General features: G+C 35.7%; 13 protein-coding genes across 13 annotated transcripts; 10 read left to right on the top strand and 3 right to left on the bottom strand.

Moving 5' to 3' along the window:
* Positions 1 to 86: 86 nt before the first annotated feature.
* Positions 87 to 1,733, top strand: HTS1 (histidine--tRNA ligase; the record flags this gene model as incomplete). Its single annotated transcript, XM_062956724.1, has 1 exon — positions 87 to 1,733. The coding sequence occupies one exon, from the start codon at positions 87 to 89 to the stop codon at positions 1,731 to 1,733; it is 1,647 nt and encodes a 548-aa protein (XP_062807637.1).
* An 81-nt stretch (positions 1,734 to 1,814) lies between these two features.
* DES1 (Des1p) lies at positions 1,815 to 2,927 on the bottom strand (the record flags this gene model as incomplete). The annotated part of the gene is made up of 1 exon (XM_062956723.1): positions 1,815 to 2,927. One exon carries the CDS (start codon positions 2,925 to 2,927, stop codon positions 1,815 to 1,817), a length of 1,113 nt encoding a protein of 370 aa, XP_062807636.1.
* A 275-nt stretch (positions 2,928 to 3,202) lies between these two features.
* EST1 (Est1p) lies at positions 3,203 to 5,815 on the bottom strand (the record flags this gene model as incomplete). The annotated part of the gene is made up of 1 exon (XM_062956721.1): positions 3,203 to 5,815. One exon carries the CDS (start codon positions 5,813 to 5,815, stop codon positions 3,203 to 3,205), a length of 2,613 nt encoding a protein of 870 aa, XP_062807635.1.
* A 406-nt stretch (positions 5,816 to 6,221) lies between these two features.
* On the top strand, positions 6,222 to 6,512 carry PRCAT00000805001 (uncharacterized protein; the record flags this gene model as incomplete). Its single annotated transcript, XM_062956720.1, has 1 exon — positions 6,222 to 6,512. One exon carries the CDS (start codon positions 6,222 to 6,224, stop codon positions 6,510 to 6,512), a length of 291 nt encoding a protein of 96 aa, XP_062807634.1.
* Positions 6,513 to 7,053: 541 nt separating this feature from the next.
* Positions 7,054 to 7,524, top strand: PRCAT00000804001 (uncharacterized protein; the record flags this gene model as incomplete). Its single annotated transcript, XM_062956719.1, has 1 exon — positions 7,054 to 7,524. One exon carries the CDS (start codon positions 7,054 to 7,056, stop codon positions 7,522 to 7,524), a length of 471 nt encoding a protein of 156 aa, XP_062807633.1.
* Positions 7,525 to 7,745: 221 nt separating this feature from the next.
* MUM2 (Mum2p) lies at positions 7,746 to 9,047 on the top strand (the record flags this gene model as incomplete). Its single annotated transcript, XM_062956718.1, has 2 exons — positions 7,746 to 7,760; positions 7,833 to 9,047. 2 exons carry the CDS (start codon positions 7,746 to 7,748, stop codon positions 9,045 to 9,047), a joined length of 1,230 nt encoding a protein of 409 aa, XP_062807632.1.
* A 139-nt stretch (positions 9,048 to 9,186) lies between these two features.
* On the bottom strand, positions 9,187 to 11,580 carry PRCAT00000802001 (uncharacterized protein; the record flags this gene model as incomplete). The annotated part of the gene is made up of 1 exon (XM_062956717.1): positions 9,187 to 11,580. One exon carries the CDS (start codon positions 11,578 to 11,580, stop codon positions 9,187 to 9,189), a length of 2,394 nt encoding a protein of 797 aa, XP_062807631.1.
* A 394-nt stretch (positions 11,581 to 11,974) lies between these two features.
* PRCAT00000801001 (uncharacterized protein) lies at positions 11,975 to 14,125 on the top strand (the record flags this gene model as incomplete). Its single annotated transcript, XM_062956716.1, has 1 exon — positions 11,975 to 14,125. One exon carries the CDS (start codon positions 11,975 to 11,977, stop codon positions 14,123 to 14,125), a length of 2,151 nt encoding a protein of 716 aa, XP_062807630.1.
* Positions 14,126 to 14,625: 500 nt separating this feature from the next.
* On the top strand, positions 14,626 to 15,273 carry PRCAT00000800001 (uncharacterized protein; the record flags this gene model as incomplete). The annotated part of the gene is made up of 1 exon (XM_062956715.1): positions 14,626 to 15,273. One exon carries the CDS (start codon positions 14,626 to 14,628, stop codon positions 15,271 to 15,273), a length of 648 nt encoding a protein of 215 aa, XP_062807629.1.
* Positions 15,274 to 15,820: 547 nt separating this feature from the next.
* On the top strand, positions 15,821 to 16,078 carry PRCAT00000799001 (uncharacterized protein; the record flags this gene model as incomplete). Its single annotated transcript, XM_062956714.1, has 1 exon — positions 15,821 to 16,078. One exon carries the CDS (start codon positions 15,821 to 15,823, stop codon positions 16,076 to 16,078), a length of 258 nt encoding a protein of 85 aa, XP_062807628.1.
* A 168-nt stretch (positions 16,079 to 16,246) lies between these two features.
* Positions 16,247 to 16,990, top strand: PRCAT00000798001 (uncharacterized protein; the record flags this gene model as incomplete). The annotated part of the gene is made up of 2 exons (XM_062956713.1): positions 16,247 to 16,594; positions 16,682 to 16,990. The coding sequence occupies 2 exons, from the start codon at positions 16,247 to 16,249 to the stop codon at positions 16,988 to 16,990; spliced, it is 657 nt and encodes a 218-aa protein (XP_062807627.1).
* A 650-nt stretch (positions 16,991 to 17,640) lies between these two features.
* Positions 17,641 to 18,096, top strand: UBI3 (ubiquitin-ribosomal 40S subunit protein S31 fusion protein; the record flags this gene model as incomplete). Its single annotated transcript, XM_062956712.1, has 1 exon — positions 17,641 to 18,096. One exon carries the CDS (start codon positions 17,641 to 17,643, stop codon positions 18,094 to 18,096), a length of 456 nt encoding a protein of 151 aa, XP_062807626.1.
* A 237-nt stretch (positions 18,097 to 18,333) lies between these two features.
* Positions 18,334 to 20,781, top strand: SEC10 (exocyst subunit; the record flags this gene model as incomplete). Its single annotated transcript, XM_062956710.1, has 1 exon — positions 18,334 to 20,781. One exon carries the CDS (start codon positions 18,334 to 18,336, stop codon positions 20,779 to 20,781), a length of 2,448 nt encoding a protein of 815 aa, XP_062807625.1.
* Positions 20,782 to 20,813: the final 32 nt, after the last annotated feature.

The following is a 20,813-nucleotide window of genomic DNA, read 5'->3' as shown; positions in this document are numbered from 1 at the left end:
TCCTAAATTTTTTTTTTTTTAATTTTTTTTTTAATTTTTTGCGCTAACGACCATAATATTAAAGTTTTGAACGTCTCAGAAGGTTTATGTTGTTAAGGCTGATAGTCCTACGAAATAGACTACAAATAATCAGAAATATGTCTACAGAGGTGAATTCTATATCAAAAGGATCCGGAAAACCAGCAGGTGCCGGTGGAACCACACAATCGAGTAGAAAGTCGAAGAAACAAGAATCCCAATTTCTTTTAAAAACGCCAAAGGGAACGAAAGATTGGGCCGATAAAGATATGCTTTTGAGGGAAGCGATATTTGGTAAATTGAAATCTTTATTCGGAAGACATGGAGGAGTTACTATTGATACTCCCGTATTTGAGTTGAGGGAGATTTTGACTGGAAAATATGGCGAAGACTCTAAATTGATTTATAACTTAGAAGACCAGGGTGGTGAATTGACATCCTTGAGATATGACTTGACAGTCCCATTTGCTAGGTTTGTCGCATGTAATAGTATCAGTAGCATTAAGAGGTATCACATTGCTAAAGTTTATAGAAGAGATCAACCTGCGATGACCAAAGGCAGAATGAGAGAATTTTACCAGTGTGACTTTGATATTGCTGGATCATACGATACAATGATCCCAGATTCAGAGATCTTGACTATTTTGTGTGAGGGTTTGACAAGTTTAGGGATCAATGATTTCAAGGTAAAGGTCAATCACAGAAAAATTTTGGATGGTATATTTCAGGCCTGTGGTGTTAAAGACGAAGACGTCAGAAAAATCTCCTCAGCAGTCGACAAGCTTGACAAATCCCCATGGGAAGCAGTTAAGAAGGAAATGGTTGTCGAGAAGGGCCAACCTGAAGAAGTTGCAGACAGAATAGGTCAATTTGTAAAACTCCGTGGTACTATTCGTGAGACAATAAAACATATCAATGAGAGCGATTTATTGTCCGCAAATGAATCAGTTCAACAAGGTGTCCAAGAAATGTCTATTTTGGCTGATTATGTCGAAGCTTTTGATATTAGTAAATTTATATCCTTCGACTTATCTCTAGCTAGAGGCTTGGACTATTACACTGGCCTTATTTACGAGGCCGTAACATCTGCTTCTGCTCCTCCTGAGAATGCAAGTGAATTAAAAAGCAAGGCTCAGAAGGAGATGAAGGCAGAAGAAGATGCTTCCGAATATGTTGGAGTTGGATCAATTGCCGCCGGTGGCCGTTACGACAACTTAGTGGGAATGTTTTCGAATGGAAAATCAATCCCTTGTGTTGGAATATCATTTGGCGTTGAAAGAATTTTCTCTCTTATCAAAGCTCGAGCTGCGAAGGAGCTTGATAAAATCAGTTCATCTGAGACTGACGTTTATGTTATGGCATTTGGTGGTGGCCAGGGATGGGATGGCTTCTTGAAAGAAAGAATGTCGATCGCTAATATGTTATGGGAATCAAATATCAATGCAGAATTCTTGTATAAGACAAAGCCTAATATTCGAAAGCAGTTTGATGCTGCAGAGAAGGCAGGTGCTAGCATTGGTGTCATTCTCGGGAAGGAAGAATTTCCTAGTGGACAGATTAGAATTAAACTTTTGAGTCAAGGTGCAGAGAGTAATGATGGAGAACTTGTAAATATAGAGGACCTAGTCGAAGAGGTGAGCTCGAAACTTGCAAAGTTCAAAGAAAATGGAGATGATATTACCCGTTTGATTAAAGGATTGTCCCTAAGTTCATAAATTTTTTCATATTTATATATTGACATACGAAAGAATTAATTTATCTATAATTTTCCGAAGCCTAGTAGATTGCTTCTTCAATTAATTCTGGTCAAGATTACCGATTTTATGCCCTTGTTTTTCTTTCCCTGTTCTTTTGACCCTATTCCATAACGAATTAATGTCATTTAAACAAAACCACCAAATAACTCCGCACCAAGAATCCACAGAAGGTAAAGGATCATAGAATTCTGAAGCAATGCTTCTTAATTTTGGTAGTTTGGTCCAAGCGATATATGGAAAATCGTGATGTTCATTGTGATAACCCACATTCCAAGTAACGTAATTTAAAGGTCCGTAATAAGAATAGGTCTCAGGGGGAGGAATCTCAATATTTCCTGTCTTCTTTTCCTCAATATCTCCTGATCTTGGTTTGTTGTTATCATTCAATGCATAGTGTTCAGCAATAAAATGACCGGCACACGGATGCAACGAACCTGCCAAAAACGAGCTCATTACGAAGTAAAGTAAAGAATTCTTGCCCCAGTAAGTTAAAATCAAGTAATCAACAATTACCTGATTTATAACGTTTAGTAAGTGTATGTAAGTGAATTTTATTTGGGTAATGAACATTGGTCTTAATGCATAGAAAAAAATTTGAAAAATTGCAAAGAACAACTTACCTAAACTATTGGACAAAACAATGGCCTCGAAGTTAGTTGGAAGGTCAGTGTCCAAATATTCATCTCCCAAGAATTTATGATGAAGCTGATGATATGGTTGGAATGATGCAGAATATGGGATTCCTATAGGAATATTGGTGAATATTGCAAATATTTTATTGTGAAAAGGCTTTTTGAAAAGTAAATTATGTGACAACTCATGGATCGCAAGGAAAATAGCTTGATTCAGGGTGGCTCCAACGACATAAGCTAAAGTGAGAAATTTTATAGACATAATTGGTGTATTTCTCAATGAATATGCAACAAAAAGCTGTAATGCAACTACTCCTATCACGTACCATTTAGTCTTCGGCTCCCAGCCTGTCAATTTTCTAACCTCTGGGTACTTGGCCAATATCAATTTCCTCCTACTTACATGTGGTTCCTGGTCTTTGGTCCAGTAAAATTCATTTAAGATCTCAATTGGAGCATCAGCTGGCGGTGTTTCAAATTTATAAGTCTTGTTAGATGATCTATGTGTAATGGAAGACATACTTTGCTGATTATTTAATTTTAAGCTTGGTTAAGTCAATCTAGCTTACCCTTTTCAAATTGAATGTGAATCTAATCAAGATACCTAAATTGCAAACGTTTTTACCGAGATCTGAATGAAAAAATCCACGTAATTTTTTATCTATACTTTTAATACGCAGTCAATAATATGGTGATCACACATAAGAATATATAAAAGATGGATAGATCGTACATTTCTTATATACACATCGATATTTAGAACTTAGAGAGGTCATGAGAATACTGAGAGCTCAATTATTGATTTGAAGGACTCGAAATGGGCCTTTCTTCGTTCTGATAGAGGGGTTGAACGTGGTTTATTGATTGAAATACAGCTTGCCCATGACCTTGGCCCTGTAGGGCTGAAGGAAACGAGGGACCATAATGCTGAGGTTGATAGGTCTGCGAATAGCCGTGGTTCACCAAAGGAGACGTCGGATGGCTCATAGGACTTGGAACTGCAAACGTATTGGATGGTGGATGATGGGCCATATCCCAATGTGATGATGGTTGTTGTACTTGTGGCCCTGGCAAATACATTTGTGGATTATAAGTTAATTGATGTTGAGGATAATAGCTTTGTCTTATTGGGTAAGGGTGCTGCGGAAGCAGGACAGGTGCAGTAAGAGATTGCGTTGACTCCATAGAATGACCAAGATGCCATCTCTGTTGTGCACCTAAATTTTCGGCTTCAGATATCACAGAGCTTTCGACCACCTGGGACAATTTATTTGAATTATCACTTCCAGTGACAGAGACAGAACTATCCTTAGAATCACTTGAAATGTGCTCTTTTAATTCCAAACTGTGGTTGAGAATGTACAGCTCAATTTCTTCCAACGAAGTTGGAATTACCTGTTTTTCAGCGTTGTTTTCTTTAGTATTATTCGAAACGATTACATCTTTTCTAGCAAGAGTCTCTGGATTATTGCGATTTTCAGCTTTTCTTGAATAAGGCGCATCATCTCTCTTAGATTGACGTCTAGTCCCTTCTTCTATCTGCCTAGGAGTCTTGGATTTGCTTACAAATTTCCCAGTCTCAAAAATAAAAGTATAGTTGGAAACACTCTCTAATAATCTTTTTCCAAGTAAAAGAATAGCATGTATACGCAATTTATTTTCGTAGTTTAATACCTTGGCTGAAATCACCAACGACGATGTGTTCTGTTTTTCTTCTTCATTTAGTTGAATAAAAGAAGGTACGTCATTCTTGCAGAGACAACGGTAATCCCCAACTAGAATATCAATGTTATTAGCTTTGAATAAATGATCATCTTTAAAATCTTTAAACTGAAATTTAATGAGTGATGACTCTCTTAAATGTACGTCTTCATCAAAATAATATTCTCTAAGTGGTCTGGAATTTGATTTCAAAAAGTTAACGATGACATGTCTTGATTCGGAATCTAAAAGTTCGACTGTATAGTTCATCAATTTAGCCAATTTATTAACTGCTGAAGCAGAACTTTGAAACGATTTTAGTGCACTTTTTTCTTCTTTCAACCAATTCAAAAGCAATCTCAAAGTCTTCAAGGTATCAGTATTCTTTAACAAATTAACATTTTTGCTTACTATGCTACTAAGTAAATTTTCAATTATTCGAAACGAGAAATTGTTGAAACTTGATTTTACGTCAATCGGAGCGTCCATAGATTCGTTGAGGCACTTCCTAAAAGAAAGAAGAACTTCTAGTTGTTTCACTAAAAATGAGCCGCTGACATTAACTGATGGATTATCATTTTTGAGTTCATCTAAAAAGTCTCTGATATCCTTATAATAACTCGCCTCCACTTCACTAAACTTCACATCCTTCACAATAATGGGCCCTCTCTTATTAGTATCTAAAACAAGATGACCAATCATACAAATAAGCTTAATATGCATCTCATCTATCTTATTAAAACCCAAGGGACCTTTTTTGCTCAGATTTGATCTTTGAAAATCAACCAAATTAGTGACAAACCATTTCTTTCTCATAACGGAGAGCAAATTGTTTAGACCCAATTTATTATCAGAAAGCCTCGTCAACAGAGACCTCAAAAACCAGAAGACTGCTTCAAATTTATCGTCAGTCTGATTATAAATCATTCCAATCCGATTGTAAGGCTCATTTAATGCAGGTAAAATCAAGATACAAAATTCATAAAACTGAAGAGCCTTGCTGTAGAATGGCAACATCAATGATGATTTCTCTTTATTTGACAACGAGCGATATTTAAAAAAATTCTTTGAGGAAATAGAAGGTTCAACGTATGCAAGCTCAATGAAAGTCTGATGACGACAGAGATCTCCTAATGAGAGCAAGCATCTATGTATGAGATAAATTATATTTGCTTGCACATTCGTATTAGATATCTTTATGGCGTTATTTGGAATACTAAAGTCGAAGTAATCTAAGACTTTCGATGGAATTAGAGGATTCTTGAAGTGTGTGATCAAATATTTCAATAAGACCAAATAGAATTGATAGATCTGCTTATTCAACTTCAAAAAATCTGTATTCAATTTGCGCATTTCCACGGGCCTTACTTTAAACTTAAATAACTTATCCTTCTGAGATTTGTTAAAATCATCAAGGATCTCGTTGTAAAATGCGGCATGATGATATTGAAAGAATTTGATTATTGGATACTGAAAATCAGCCCAAAGAGAATCAAAGAATGCAATAGTAGTAAATTCTATGGCAGGAGAGTCCTTTTGCTCACCGTTGTCACAGTACCCATTAAGATCAGATAAAATCCATGTTTGAAACTTGGACTGGACAACATTGTTGAAACCAAGCAAAAACAGCTGATCGATAAATTTCTTGTCAAAAAAATCAGCTAGCTGTGACTTTAAAAGCTTTAATTCATCCTCAAAAGCTACCATGGCTGAGGTTGACTTGTATCAGGATGTAAATTTAGGATATATGTATAATTGCAAAATCATTAACTTTAATTTAACATCATAAAATAATAATTTCTTAAGCTCTGAAGACCAATTTAACTTCACAATTTCTTGAAACCGTATACTTTTGATCACACCAGGTGCTTGATATAGCTCCAATGACTTTTATTGCTTAGAGCCGTTTAATTGTCAAAAATGACTATGTGGTTCGGTAATCTTAAAAATTTTCGTCATCCTCATATACACTACTCAACATGGTTTTGTATTACGAAATGGCGACTATCAGTTGATGATGTAAAGGGTGTGCGTAAGTTAAATTTATATAAAGCATTCTCATGTGTCGAGGTGTGACATATGAGCAATAGTTCAGAATAATTGAGGTTCTGTGATGAAGAGCGACAAAAACTTGGACAATGGTACGTCAAGACTAGCGGAAAGAGAGTTTGTACCAAGACGAATCCGATTTTGGCGATTACTTGTCGTGATCTTATTGTTGGTGTTCATGTTTACCCCTTTATGGTTGAGGTTCCGGCTTCTGCGTAAGCCGAAATCTACTCATGGGTGGTCTAAGACACATAGCGACAATATGCCAAAATTAGAATTATCTGACCACCCCAATGCCGACGTCGTAGACTCGAAAGCACGAGTGGAAGAAACTGGGTTAGTGCTCGTACTGTAACTACAAATAGAGTAGGCTAACAATATGAATATGCAGTATCACTTTAATACATGTCCATTCTACTAAATCAAGAGCCACTTTTGGTATAAATAACATCCAGTTACTCAATTATCTGATATGAAATTGCATCGTATTACTCTTTTCATTACTCGCAAACTTGCAAACTAAAGTAGGACTAGACTTACCTCTGTCAACTAATAATGGTTGACTTTGCTAAAAAAATAATTTCTTAAGCCCCGAAGGACAATTTCATTCAGGTTTCTTGAAACCGTATACTTTTGATCACACCAGATGCTTCATATAGCTCCAACGACGTTTATTGCTTAGAGCCGTTTAATTGTCAAACAATGACTATGTGGTTCGGTAATCTTAAAAATTTTCGTCACCCTCATATACACTACTAAGTATTGGTTTTGTATTACGAAATAACGACTATCAGTTGATGGCAAAATGGTGGCAATTTCAGCATTGTTACTTAATATCATTGGCGGTCGGAGACACTAGAAGACTTTAAACTTTCAATAGCTGTCTATTTAACACCATGTCAGAGGAAGCTTTTAAAGTTAAAGTTTATGTCTATGATTTAACACATGGATTGGCTGCCTTATATTCGCCTATGATATTAGGAACAACGATCGATGCCATATACCACACACTGGTGGTAGTTTACAACAAAGAGTATTACATTGATCAAGGAATTAAAGTTACTTCACAGCCAGGCTCAACGAAATATGGAATCCCTAAGGAAGTATTAGACCTCGGGGAAACTTATATTACTGAAGATATCCTTGACGAGTTCTTGCAAGAATTGAAAGATCGAGAAGATCAGAAGTACCACGCCTCGAATTATGATTTATTTGAAAATAACTGTAATCACTTTACAGACGTCGTTCTTGAATTCTTGGTAGGAAAAAACCTTGAAGACAGAATATTAAATCTTCCTCAACAGGTATTACTGACGCCAAGAGGACAGATGTTGCACCAGTTAATAGGAAACGGTGCTCTAATATAGTCACAATATCTCGAAACACGCTAGAAGATATTAAAATGGCACGGAATGCCGGTTGTGTCTCAATAAAAATCTCTTACAACTCCCTGTTTCGTAAATTTCCCACATAATTCGGTATAGATATTGACCACTTTTTGCTGTAAAAAGAATTCGATTCGAGTAATTTATTTTTTTGTTTATTTGCTCCTAAGAGAACGAAACAGAAGCGATAAGACATTACAGTTATGGACAATCAGGCAGTAAGTAGAGAATATATAAACTATGCTAATAGAAAAAAAAATCGTATTTCCTGGATTCTAACACATTAATAGGCAAATTCACGTTTAAACACGACATCGGGTCAGTCAAATACACTGATTGACAGCTCAATGTTATCAAATTACGGAGCTGATAACAGTGGCCTGTTACTAGGATTACAGTCAAGCATGGATTCCAATTATTTTCAAGACCTGAGCAAGAATCAGCTGGCTAAGTTTTGGCAGTCCTCTCCCATGGGTAACTATTTGCAAACACCAAATTTCATGCCTCCTTCTGTGAACAACCGAAACAGCGTATTGGGAAGTTCAGATATGAGCTTAGGTCAAACGAATCCCTTGGTGCCGTCTTTGTCTACATTACAGTTACAGCCTCAAGGTATCACAGATATGCAGAATGGGGGGTCTATTAGCAGAGCCAACACGAACAATGCTTCAAACAAATATCCTTTGAGGTCTTCTACAAAAGGCTCTATGAACATTAATGCTCCAAGCTACATTCCAAATTATGCTGATTCACAACATTATAACACCAGAGGGAACAATTTGGTATCTCAAAATTCGACCGATTTGCAACAATTTGATCTCGATAAGTCCCCGCTATCGAATACCATATCTGCAAAAAACCATTATGGGAACTATACCTATGCGAAGAGTAATGGTAATGTCAATTTCGAATCTAATATAAATTCCCAGCTTGAAGAAAGATCCAGCTTGGGAAATTATAGACTCAGCAACAACAATTCTGCCCCCAACGGAAGAACAGATAACGACGAATCCAGCGATGATGCTCGAAAGTTAAAGGTAGAGATCATGGTGAAAAATCAGATCATAAAAAGCTTGACCGATCAACTTAATACAGCTAACTTTGTAAAATCGAAGAACTTGGAAAGTTTAGGACGGAAGTCATCATCATCAGGAACAATGAAAATTCCAAATAATTTTTATCAGTTATTCAAAGATTTGACAAGGACTCTTATGGAGAAGACACAAGAGTTGGATGAGACGAAACAACGCTTAGAAGCCATTTTAGTTAGTATAACTATTAACAATTCTTCTAATAATCATTTTACGGCAAATGGAAACTATGACGAGCAAGAAATTGCTCACAAGATTGTCAATAAGTTATCACTTTTACAAAATGAAAATGAGAACTTGTTGAAAATGATCAGCTTCAGCAATAAATCAAGTTTAATGATTGAACTAGGGCTATTGAAAAATGAAAATAAACTATTGAAAGAGAAATTGGGTAAGCTTGAGCAAAGCAAATGACCGATGTCTACCGGCACCCATTTCGTTGAAGAACGGAAACGTTAAACAAAATTTTGACTTCTATTAAAAATTTAAACTATATCGCTATGACCAAAATTAATTTACCAACGTCTAAACTTGATGCAAAGAAATTCAACTTTTATCTCTTGTGATGCAATGGACGCTCGATTTTTTCGAACTGAAATAATGACTTTCTAATTGGCTTATGGATTTTAACATTATCTTCCACAAAACGATCGTATTTAGCCTTAAATGCTGGATCTTTCAAAAGCTTTTCATTCGATTCATAATGAAGCGACCCATCTTCATTTTTAGCGTTAAATAAATATGCAGATTCAATATTATGTAATTCAGTAAGTTGCTTCGTCAAGTAGTATTCAGATAAGATCGCATCATCACTCTTTAATAATTTATAAACTTGTTCATCAGTTACTTCTAAAATAAGCTTCATCAACTTTTGCTTATCGACACCCAAAGGAACATCTTTGTAGAATTTTCTAAAATCATTCTCATCAAAGGCGGAAAGAAGTTGACTTTCCTGGAGCCACATGTTTAACTTTGGTATGAAATGCCAGTTTGAATATTCCGGTCTAGAAATGCCATCGGGATATTCAAATGTCAATCTTCTAGGAATATCATTGGGAACGAATGTAGGAATACCGCTAATCATGGTATACTTCAAAGGCAGAATTTGATCAAAAGTATACCAATGTTTTCTCCTATCATTAAATGTTTCTACTTTTTGTTCCCCTTCCGGTCGGCTAATAATGCCATCTTTGTAGTAGTTCAGAGGAACTTCAGCATCACTTACTCCCAATCCGGTTATGTCGATGTACATACCTGTGTCCACATCAATAAATCTAGCATCGATGTGGTTAGCCTTTTTGCTGATGTCCCTATTATGAATGTAGGTTCCGACATCAACTAGATATTTGCCATACCCTTCTTCAATATCTTCAATAACCAAAGTTTGGTTATAAAGCTTACCGAGTCTAGCAAGTTCGCTGATTGGCATTTGAATATCTATATCATCATCAAAGGGAAACATAGACCCATTCCAAAACCAAGACAAAAGAGGACCATGCATTATCCAAGACACTAAGCCCTTCTCTTCCGCAAAACGAAACCAGGTTCTCAACAACCTATCTAAAATAATATTTGTCCTCAGTACCAACTCTTGATCGTTCCAACCTGCGCGAGGATAGGATAATGCTCCATTAAAAAATCTCCAGTCGTAATGATATCCATGATCTCTTTTTGTATTCAACTTGTCACGGCGTACCTCAAGGACAGCCTGCTTAAAGTATGTTACTTCCGTATTTGTATTAGCTTCCTTTGATAAATATAAGGAATCGAGATAACCCTCTTCGTATGTAGTTAATTGCCTTTTATCTTGTAATTCTTCTATTTTCAATATCTGCTCTCTTATATTATCTTTGGTATAACGAAACATATCACGAGTTAAGTGTAACTCCTTTGATGCATTCTTAGCATGTAAAACTTGATACATCTTTGCTGGATCATTTGATTGTTCCAAAACTGTGGGTTTAACATCTTTCACGAGTTGGCGAAATTCCTTTACGGGATCTACGACCATCTTATGACCAAATAAAGTCTCTTTCAAGTTCTTCACAGCATTATGTCCTTCTAACTTGTTTTTCATGTACTCCCGCACCATCCCACTTTTAATGATACTTCTCTTTGAATCGCCTTTTTCAATATTGACCTCAAAAGTACCACCTTTTTTGTTCAAAAATATCAATCCCTTAGGATTCGGAAGAACAGTGTAAGTGTATGTCTTAGCATGCATCAATCGTACTTTGTGGAACGAAAAGAATGGACTATAGTCTACGCTAATGAACCCAGGAAGTTGCTCATGTCTGGAAAATCCCAAACTGTTCAAAAGCTTGGGTGTAATGTCCTTGTTGGAGATACAGTTCAACCTTGAAGCAGGGACATTTTGATTCACGAGTGTGAATTTCTTGAACCAATCGCAATCTTTTCTTCTTTTCATGGGCCTGCTTAACTCATCATTTAAGAGAGTCAAATCAACCCAATCTGCCCAATTGAAAGGAACTTCAATGTCCTCAAGCAAATTCCCCTTTTTATATTCTGTCCTAATATAGTTAAGATATAGCGACAACGTGAGCCTAGGGTCATAAAACAAGGTATTTTGATTAACCCATGCATTTTCGTCCTTTGACTCATTCAAGAATAAGTATGGATTAATCGTCAACTTCGTGTCCTTCAACTTAGTGTCCACCATCCAATAACGCTCCTTATTTTTTTTGACGTCCTTCAATAACTCATCAATCTCTTTCGAGTAATCTATGCTATTAGTACCTGACTCTGCCAGAGGATTATTCGCATCCATGTCCACATTGACCAGCTGCACTTCTCCCTTCAGGTTATCTTTAAAGACGATACCATTCTCTGAAAAGTGCACATAGCAGCTAGCTAGATAAACAGTATTGACCACTAAAACAAGAACAAATAACCTCTCGAAAACATATGAAAGCGATCGACCCATCATGTATTTTTCACCTTTAACTCCCTCCTAGCTTCAATATGGTTAGCCGCTCTATCCGCTGTTTAAATTTGTGGGCTTACGGTTTTTATAGTGTTTATTCGTTTGTAGGCTGTACCCATGAAACTTGCTTTATTGAGCACTTAAACTCGTGTGGTAACAAATCTTTGACGTATTCCCCTTGCTTAATGATTCAGAGAACAATAATTCCGTCATAGAAACTTCCACTGGAGAAAATTATCCCCTTATAACAAAGCCTTGTATTCCCTTATAAGGAAGGTAAAAAGTTACCCGGGTTCAACACCATAACTGGTCCCATTGAGGCTTTGCCGAGTTGCAGAAAATGGAAAAATATCCAAAACATCCCATTTAGCAAAATGCTTATACATCTTGAACACTTATGAGAGATACAATAAATTATGAGTCTCAAAATGGACATCTGCTAGCAGATGATGACGCGAGTGAGAGCAGTAGATGCAAACAGCCAAAATTATACCAGAAGATTCAGGTTTTAGATTATCACCGATACCAGTCAGATTTAAACAGTAAACATACTCAAGCTGACACCGTGAGCTACTATAAGAAGCGGAATGAATTTACAATTTCTCGATCAGCGTTTAGCCGTTGGGTTTTAGGTGAAAAAAAGCTCAGAGAGGATTATCAGAACCTTGGGATAAGAAACGTATCCAGACTACGACAGGTACTGAATGATGTCAGAGGGAAGTATGAAGAGTTCGCTAGAGACAATGATGCAATTTTTCGATGCTTAAAGGAGCATTTTTCTCAAACTCTACTTGTGCAACCTCAGCAAAAGATCTCGGTAAATGACGTGGTAGAAATGTTTGCAGCATTTGCTAAGAAGTTCATCGAGGATCGTGGAAGAGGGCCACAAGTTGTCGCCAACTGTAGTAGTAATATCCATGGATCTGGTGATGATGGCTTTGCCATTCTGTTTTTGAAATCTATTGATCCACATATGTGTGGTCTTCGAGAAAGCCTTGATGAGTGGAAGAGAATTAGTAATGTGAGAGGTTCTCTTATTGGTGAGAAGGAGCGCATCATGAGAGAATTAAATTTCTCTCTGTTCAATAATGTGTATATTTTCCAGGAACTAATCATTGATTTGGATAATTTGTTCGATTTGATCGATATTGAAGACAAGGAGGTTCAAGAGGACTATGAGCTCAAAAATGCCGAGCAAGATATATTGACGGGTGATTTGAGGACTCACAGGACTGTCTCTTTTAGCTTATGTGGCAATTTGAATGGTTCTGATTTCTTATCTCCTATGATAATTTCAAACTTGGAATCTATAAGCTCCATTGAAAGAGGGACAAACATTTCTTTATGTTATCATCCTGAAGGAATTATGTCGAGAGCTATTTTTCAAAATTATATGGAGCAACTAAACGTTAGATTTCTCTCCGACGACAAGCATGTTAAAATCATACTAGACAATTACCGGCCTCATTTAGGGTGTTTACAAACTTACTCCAACATTGAATTTATATTAATAAATCCCAATTTCGACAAGACTGTTTCATCGTTTAATCATACATCGCTTACAATGCCATATGAACCAGGACTAGAAAGATTAATAAAGCTGCAATTGAAACTTCATCTTTTCAAATTTTTCCACAAACATAAAGCTTTATTTAGTGATAGAAAGGAGCTATTTGATTCCATTGGTTGGAATAGTTTGCAGAATATGAAGTATCACTATGAAAATATAGTCAAGAAATTGATCAGTGATAAAAAGTATAATTACTTTTACTATTTGAACATTCTTGCTTCAAGATTATTTAATGTAACGGCTGATAATTTGAATATTCCGTTAGAAGATAAAGCAAAGTTTAATATGGTCAAAGGATTGAAATTTTCAACATTCATAACTGAAAAAATACCAGCTGAATACAAGAATGCGATCAAATTTAATGACAAAATGAGCCAATTATCAATGGCGGAGGAAGATCTGTCTTTGAAAGCTTTTGTTGCAGAGATAAGTATGCAATCATATAAGAATAATAGAAGTAACCTTGCTGCTGTAAAAAAGTGTTTTCTCGATGAGCTTTTCAAGGGTAGAAATGAGACTAAGCTCAACAAGCAATATTCAATAGACGGAATATACGAATTAGTGAGACATGAAATCAATAATTTAGTCAAACTGCCAAAAAAGGAGTATCCATCCGACTATGAAGTTGATCAAATGCTTCTAAAGGTGCAGCCATATATAATCAATTATAACGAAGCAGTACTCGGGTCGAATCCGCGAAAAAGGATAAGCGGCAATACGCTAGCTCTATTTAACAAATTCTACGACTCTTATATCAAAGATACAGCACTTGTCCATTCAGAAAATGCTACATTTGAATATGCTACTGAAAATCCACAATTCGTCAAACCTAAGGTTGCGCTGATCAATCTTTCAAGCGCATCAAAAGATTCGATGAACACGAGCAAAGCTAAAAAAAGACGGCTTATTGCCACTTATAAGAGTAGTTTTTCTGATGACGAGACAGACACATCTCTTGGTGAAGCTTTAACTAGCTGAGAAGATCGGTCATCTATATTCTTTACGGTTACTGTATCGAGCAGATTTAGGTCACACGACCCTTTTTGCATCTTACAAAAGTTATAATGTCTATTTGGCTCTTTTCTGTATCTTTAATATAGCCAAAAAAATCACTCTTGATAACAGAGCCATGCCATTATCCTATGACACGCTTTTGCTAATCTTTCATGGGTATCTATATTCTAGGTAGCTCTCAGATCTTGTGATTATAAAAGAAAAATGGAGTGCGGCTCGGCACAATCCGGGACTTTCTCGAATGAACTTACCGGGTCATCTTGAAAATTTCTTTTCCACAAAACCATATATAAGATTAAATGTTCGTCAAGAACTACTGAAGGAATTCAAGTATACAAAGAAGGAAGCATATAAGTTTCATTGAATATACAATCAATATTCAATTAATTATAGATTTATATTTATTAGATTTGTGTTGAGTAGTAATCACACGGAAAATATATAGACCGCTTGCATAATCCAAAATGAAACTTTTTGAAAGTAATCACTTTTTCAATTATTCTTGGGACAAGGTGACGGCAGCCAATTGGCAAAAGTATCCCAATGAGTTATCAACGCATGTTATATCTGTGGATGTTTTGAATAGAGTGATCGACGTGGAAAGAAAGACTTTGAGAACAGAGAGATTAATTACTTGCAAACAGGCCATACCTAAATGGTTAAGCTGTTTGGTAGGAGCTCAGGAGCGTTCTTTTGTTAGAGAAGTCAGTGAAGTTGATTTAATCAACAAAACTTTAGTCATGAAGTCGCATAATTTAACCATGAATCATTTATTATCGGTCAACGAAACTGTTATATATAGACCAGACCCTGTCCTGCCTGAAACTCGAACCAGGTTTGAGCAGGAAGCAGAAATTACGGCTTATGCATCCTTCAAGAAAATATGTGATAAAGTAGAGGACTGGTCCGTCGAGAGATTCGGACAAAATGCAAAAATTGGAAAAACAGCCTTCGAGAATGTGCTACAAGTTTTAACTCAAAAGTGGGATGAGAGTGGAATATTTGTTAGCGATGTTAGTAACGCAATAATGAAAGATATTAATGATGTTGGGGAGAAAACCCAAGGTGTTTTAGCAGAAGTTAGTAAGTTGGGGAATGTTTTCAAAAGTTAGGTAACTGTTTTTGATCGATTTTCTTATTGTCATACCAGATGCGTTAAGATATATTAGAGCATTAGATTGTTTTTGGTCATACTTTAATGGTGTATAATACACCATCATTTATTTACTGCATTCGTTTGTTTTATACCATTAATTTTTTATATTAAAATTCAAGACTTTTTGACGAACAGCATGATTTCCATTTATAAGTTGAACATAGATATTTAGTTGAAAAACCTTGCATATGTATATATGTATATTTATACTTATAATCCTTCCATCGCGTAGCTTACATTATGCCTTCATATTACTGAAGAATTTATACATTTAATGTAAAAATTGATTTAGTTCCTTATTATTCATTATGAAATATTATCGCAATTGTAGAAAAGTCGGAAACATAGAAGCCAAATTATTTGTCAACAAATACTAGCCTTACTGTTAGATATACTGCTTCAGGGATAAGAGACACTAGAAATTAATATTGAACTCACTCCTTTTTGTATATGGTAGTTTTTCCTTAGGTGGAGATGAACTATTGGTGAAATAAGCTGCACAAATGAGACAGAATGATTATGGAGAGCAGCAAAGTACAATTCTCTATGAACTTGAACTAATTCTTAAGACCGTGAAGCAGATTGATAAGAATATTATAGATTCAATAGAAGTCTTAAATGATAGGATACCTTTGGAAAAAGAGCAAGAAAGTACATCTAATCGAGTGACTGAAACGCCCGTTGAATACAACTATGAAGAAATCATTATTAAAAGCATAAATTCAATAAAGGAGATTTTAAAAGAGCTAGAGGAAATTTGAAATAAGTAGTACACACAGTTTTGTCACTGCCCTGTTAACATAGGGGCATAATTGTCCGAGTTGATTCACATATTTAGGTATATAGTGTATATAGGACCTAAGGCATATATACGCGTTCACTTTTTAGTTGATGATCTATGTTGTAGTAGTAACAGCCCCTTCACGAAAATGGATCGAAAGCAAGCGGAGATAATTGAGAAATACCAAGAGTCGGCTTTGAGGGAACGTGATAGATCCAATGACGAAGAGAATAACAGCAGCGATGACGATCTTTTAGAACTTTTAGACGACGATGACGAGGTACTATCTAAATACAGAGAGGCAAGAGTCGAACAGCTTTCGAAACAACTCAGAAAAATAGACAAGGCAACAGGTCAACGTGACAATTTTGGGTCAGTGACAGAATTTAGTGATGAAAAGACTCTCATGAGCACTATAACCAAGGAGGATATTGCGATTGTTCACTTCTACCAACCTCAGTTTGAGAAATGCAAAATAATGAATGACAGATTGGCTGTAAGTATTCTTCTTAATGTAAACTAGTGCCATATTTAATCTACCAGTGGATAACACTTTGTGCAACGCATACTAACAATATTTTAGGTAATTGCTGAAAAGCACTTGACGTTATTTGTTTCCAAGATACGAGCAGAAGACGCACCTTTTTTGGTAACTAAACTCGATATAAAAGTGCTTCCTTTTGTTCTCGTTTACAGGAAGGGAAAGGAACTCTGTAGATTAGTGGGCTTCGAGAATATCAGCAGAGATGCAAATAATATTTCAGTGGAGGAGCTTGAAAGGTTTCTATATCTCAACAATGCTATCGATAGACGTACCATAAATTTTGGCGCAACAAGGAAAAGCATTAATGCAAATAGCGTCAACTCCGATGATGATGACTTGGATCTATAGCTTCCCGCAAGTACATATTGTACTTATCCAATGAAAAATTGTTGCACTAATTTGAGCGAATCTATATTGAATATTCCCTAGATAGTTGTGACGCAGTGCTCCACCGTAAGTGACTTCGGTCTTCAAGGAATTACCTGGAAATGGACGGGTCAGCTCTGATGTGAATGCCTTATACCCATGCTCTTTATAAAATGCTTTTCGATTCCGAAGTACTTGATCCCCAATCATTGACATGTCACTCCTTTACTGTCTATACAATTCTTTATCCGTAAAAATATTATTACGGTAGTGGGATTAGCCCAGCTATATGTATATATTTGCAATAAAAGGGTTAAGTAATGGTCAAGGTACCACGGTGCTGAAAAGGCTCTCTCTATATTGCTTCTTAAACCCAAAGATAGAAGTCTATAAAATAATATTGTTGCAAATGGTAGACTTCCTAAATAGGAATAAAAAACAAATGAGCCTAACATCATACTGCAAACCTGAAAAGGTTTAAATTCACGTGACAATCGAAAGTTCAGATTTTTCAGCGAAAAAATTTTTCATCATTAGTATAGAAAATTTGAGCGAAAGTTTGCCTTTGAAAAGTTTTTCTTCTTTTCTTTATACTTGGTAAGAAAGAAGCATAAGTTGCCGACAAGCCAATAATGCAAATTTTTGTTAAAACTTTAACAGGTAAGACTATTACCTTGGAGGTTGAGTCCTCGGACACCATTGACAATGTCAAGTCTAAGATTCAAGATAAAGAAGGTATTCCTCCAGACCAACAAAGATTAATCTTTGCTGGTAAGCAATTAGAAGACGGTAGAACTTTATCAGACTACAATATTCAAAAGGAATCTACCTTACACTTGGTCTTAAGATTAAGAGGTGGTGGTAAGAAGAGAAAGAAGAAGGTTTACACCACCCCAAAGAAGATCAAGAGAAAGCACAGAAAGCACAAGTTGGCTGTCTTGACCTACTACAAAGTTGATAACGATGGAAAGGTTGAGAGATTAAGAAGAGAATGTCCTTCTGCTACTTGTGGTGCTGGTATCTTCATGGCTGACATGAAAGACAGACAATACTGTGGTAAATGTCATGTTACCTTCAAGTTGAACTAAATTGATTAATATCAAAGCTGATATTCCTCTTGGCTTTGTTTACGTAGTTAATATGTAATTAATGTATATTTAGCTCAAAGAAGCTTGTAAGTAAGACCATCTTATGTGCACACCAGAGAATGTATCAAAAGCTGAATATCCGCGTACAAAATAACAGCTATATATAATACACAGCCAAGGTGACAGCTATCATATAGTTGGATAGTTGGATGATTGCAGGGAGTTCAATGTTAGAAAATGAGCTTTTCAATTTATGATTTGGATGAAGATATTCGAAAATTATTGAACTTGGACAATTTCCTTGAAGGATTATCAGTCAATGACTTTATAGAAGAACTCAGCAAAGATCATTTTCTTAAAGGAGCTGAGGTCAACAAGTTGGAATATTTAGATCCTAAGCCATATATAAGAACTTTTGAATCAACATTAAGAGAGTTGAAGCGACTCAATGAGCAAGCAAAAGATCAGCAGAGTAGAGTTGAGAAAGAGGTAGAGAATTGTGAGTTAAAACATAGTGAGAATGTGATACAATTATCAACCAAGATTAACAAGATAACCAAAAAGTTTGATAAGTTGGATGTCAAGATTTCGGACGTGACAAGAAAAATAGATCCAGTGGGACAGTCTTTGACCAAGGTTTCAACCTCAAGAGACAGATCAATGGAAACGATATTTTTGATTAGAGCATATCATGGATTTTATACCAAAGAAAAGTACGATCCATTAGAGAGTTTACGAGTCAGCAAGAAACAAGAAGATAAAATCAAATGTGCAAAGACTTTGAATAACTTAATCACGCTTGCTAAGAAAATTGAATCACCAGAGATTTCTAAAACTACCACCTGCCTTAATGCGATTGAAAAATTTGGCGAAACCATGGAGAGGAACCTCTTGAATAGATTTGAAGTAGTTTATGAAGATAACGAATTTGACATGATGAAGGATATTGCTGATATATTATTCCACTTCAATGGGGGTGGCAATGTTGTGAGGACTTTCGTAAACAAGAATGACTTATTACTTGAAGCAGAAAGAGAGGACGATCAGGAGGAGGAGACCTTGTTAGATAATGAAGTGGCATGGATCAATTTAGCTGATCCAAATTTCAAGGGGGACATAAAAGATGTTTCAACGGAGTCATTGCTCGATAGATTAAAATTTGATGTTAAAGGTCAGGCTAGAATAGTTCAACAAGTTTTTGAAGATCCTATTCCAGTGTTGAAGATTTTTATTCAAAGAATTTATGCTCAAATGATCCAAAATAAGGTTAGTGCTCTTTTGCAATATTCTTTATCGATCAATTCCTTAGCACACGTTAGGGTTCTTAACTATTTATATGTCTTGGTGAATGACTTTACTAATGATGTTAAGGAATTTCTTAACACTAATGATTTCGATAAAGAAAATGAATTGGCTTCAATTTTGGACCAGTCCACCTACGATTTATTCATAGAATACACTTCTGACAACACTTATTTTGATAGGGAGAAAAAGAACCTCGAAGAAACCATATATTACATTGTCCACAAGTTTAATTCATTTAATGAAAAGGCAGTGACTAACAGGTATTTGTCGCTTAGAATCGAAAATATAGATAATGTGGAGTATAATGAAAAGCCCGATAATGTTGATAAGTATGGGTTTTATCTCTCCGAAAAGAAAAGACTTAACAAATTTGCAAATTTTATGAAATCTCACTTGTCTGACAAAAAAAGGGCTTCCACAGATCTTGAAAAGGTAAGCGATCAGGAATATGAAGAGTATTCAAAACTCAATATTTCAAAGGTCGAGACTGTCATAAAATCGGCCATCGAGTCTATTGCACGTTTATTAGAGTTGACAACAAACAAAACACCTGAGTATTCGTTGGAAATTTTGGAGATATTGTTGTTTGACTTTGGGAAGCTTTACGTGGGCGCCGGATTAGATGTAGCATACGAAAAGTTGAGGCAAGAAAATGTCGCCTCAAAAATAAACTCGGTACAGCCTTTTGATTTGAGCTACTTGAGTACATTTAGCTTGGTTACTGAGATCCTATATTTGCTATCTTCATGCATTAAACGTATCATTTTGCCTTGTGCTGTGAACTCCCCCAATATCAAGAATAGGATGAGCAATTTGACTAATGGCTATATTTCAAGATGTGAGCTCTCACTAAATATTATTTTATCAGAAACTATTGAAATGATTGGGAGCAGATTAAATTATTTGCTATCAAGACAAAGGAAGAAGGACTTCTTATGTGATAACATCACAGAAGATGATACAGAAGCTTGTGAATTATCCTCAGAATTTTTACTTAATATTCACGAAAGTCTAAAATTGTATATTAGCAAGACTAACTTGAGAAACGTTTTGATTAAAGTTGGAATGAATTTTCTAAATCAATTACTTGAACATTATAAAAAGTTCACTGTCAACTCCACCGGAGGTATTATCCTCACCAAGGATGTAATAAGATATCAATCCACTATTGACAGTTGGGAAATCGATGAATTATCTGAAAGATATCAGTTATTAAAAGAAATTGGAAACTTGTTTACTGTCCATCCGCATTTGATCAGCTCGTTAATTACAGAAGGGCAGTTGGCAAATTTGAAACCCTATACAAAAAGACAGTACATTTCTAAAAGAACCGATTTCAATCCAAGTTATATAGAAAGATTCTTCAGTTTCAAGCGATAATATGTGATATAATGTCATTTATTTTTATTGAG

The sequence above is a fragment of the Priceomyces carsonii genome (genome assembly GCF_900007245.1).
Source record: "Priceomyces carsonii strain CBS4050 genome assembly, scaffold: Debaryomyces_carsonii_scaffold_1, whole genome shotgun sequence".
Lineage (NCBI taxonomy): Eukaryota > Fungi > Ascomycota > Pichiomycetes > Serinales > Debaryomycetaceae > Priceomyces > Priceomyces carsonii.
This window is presented reverse-complemented; position numbering and strand designations above follow the sequence as displayed.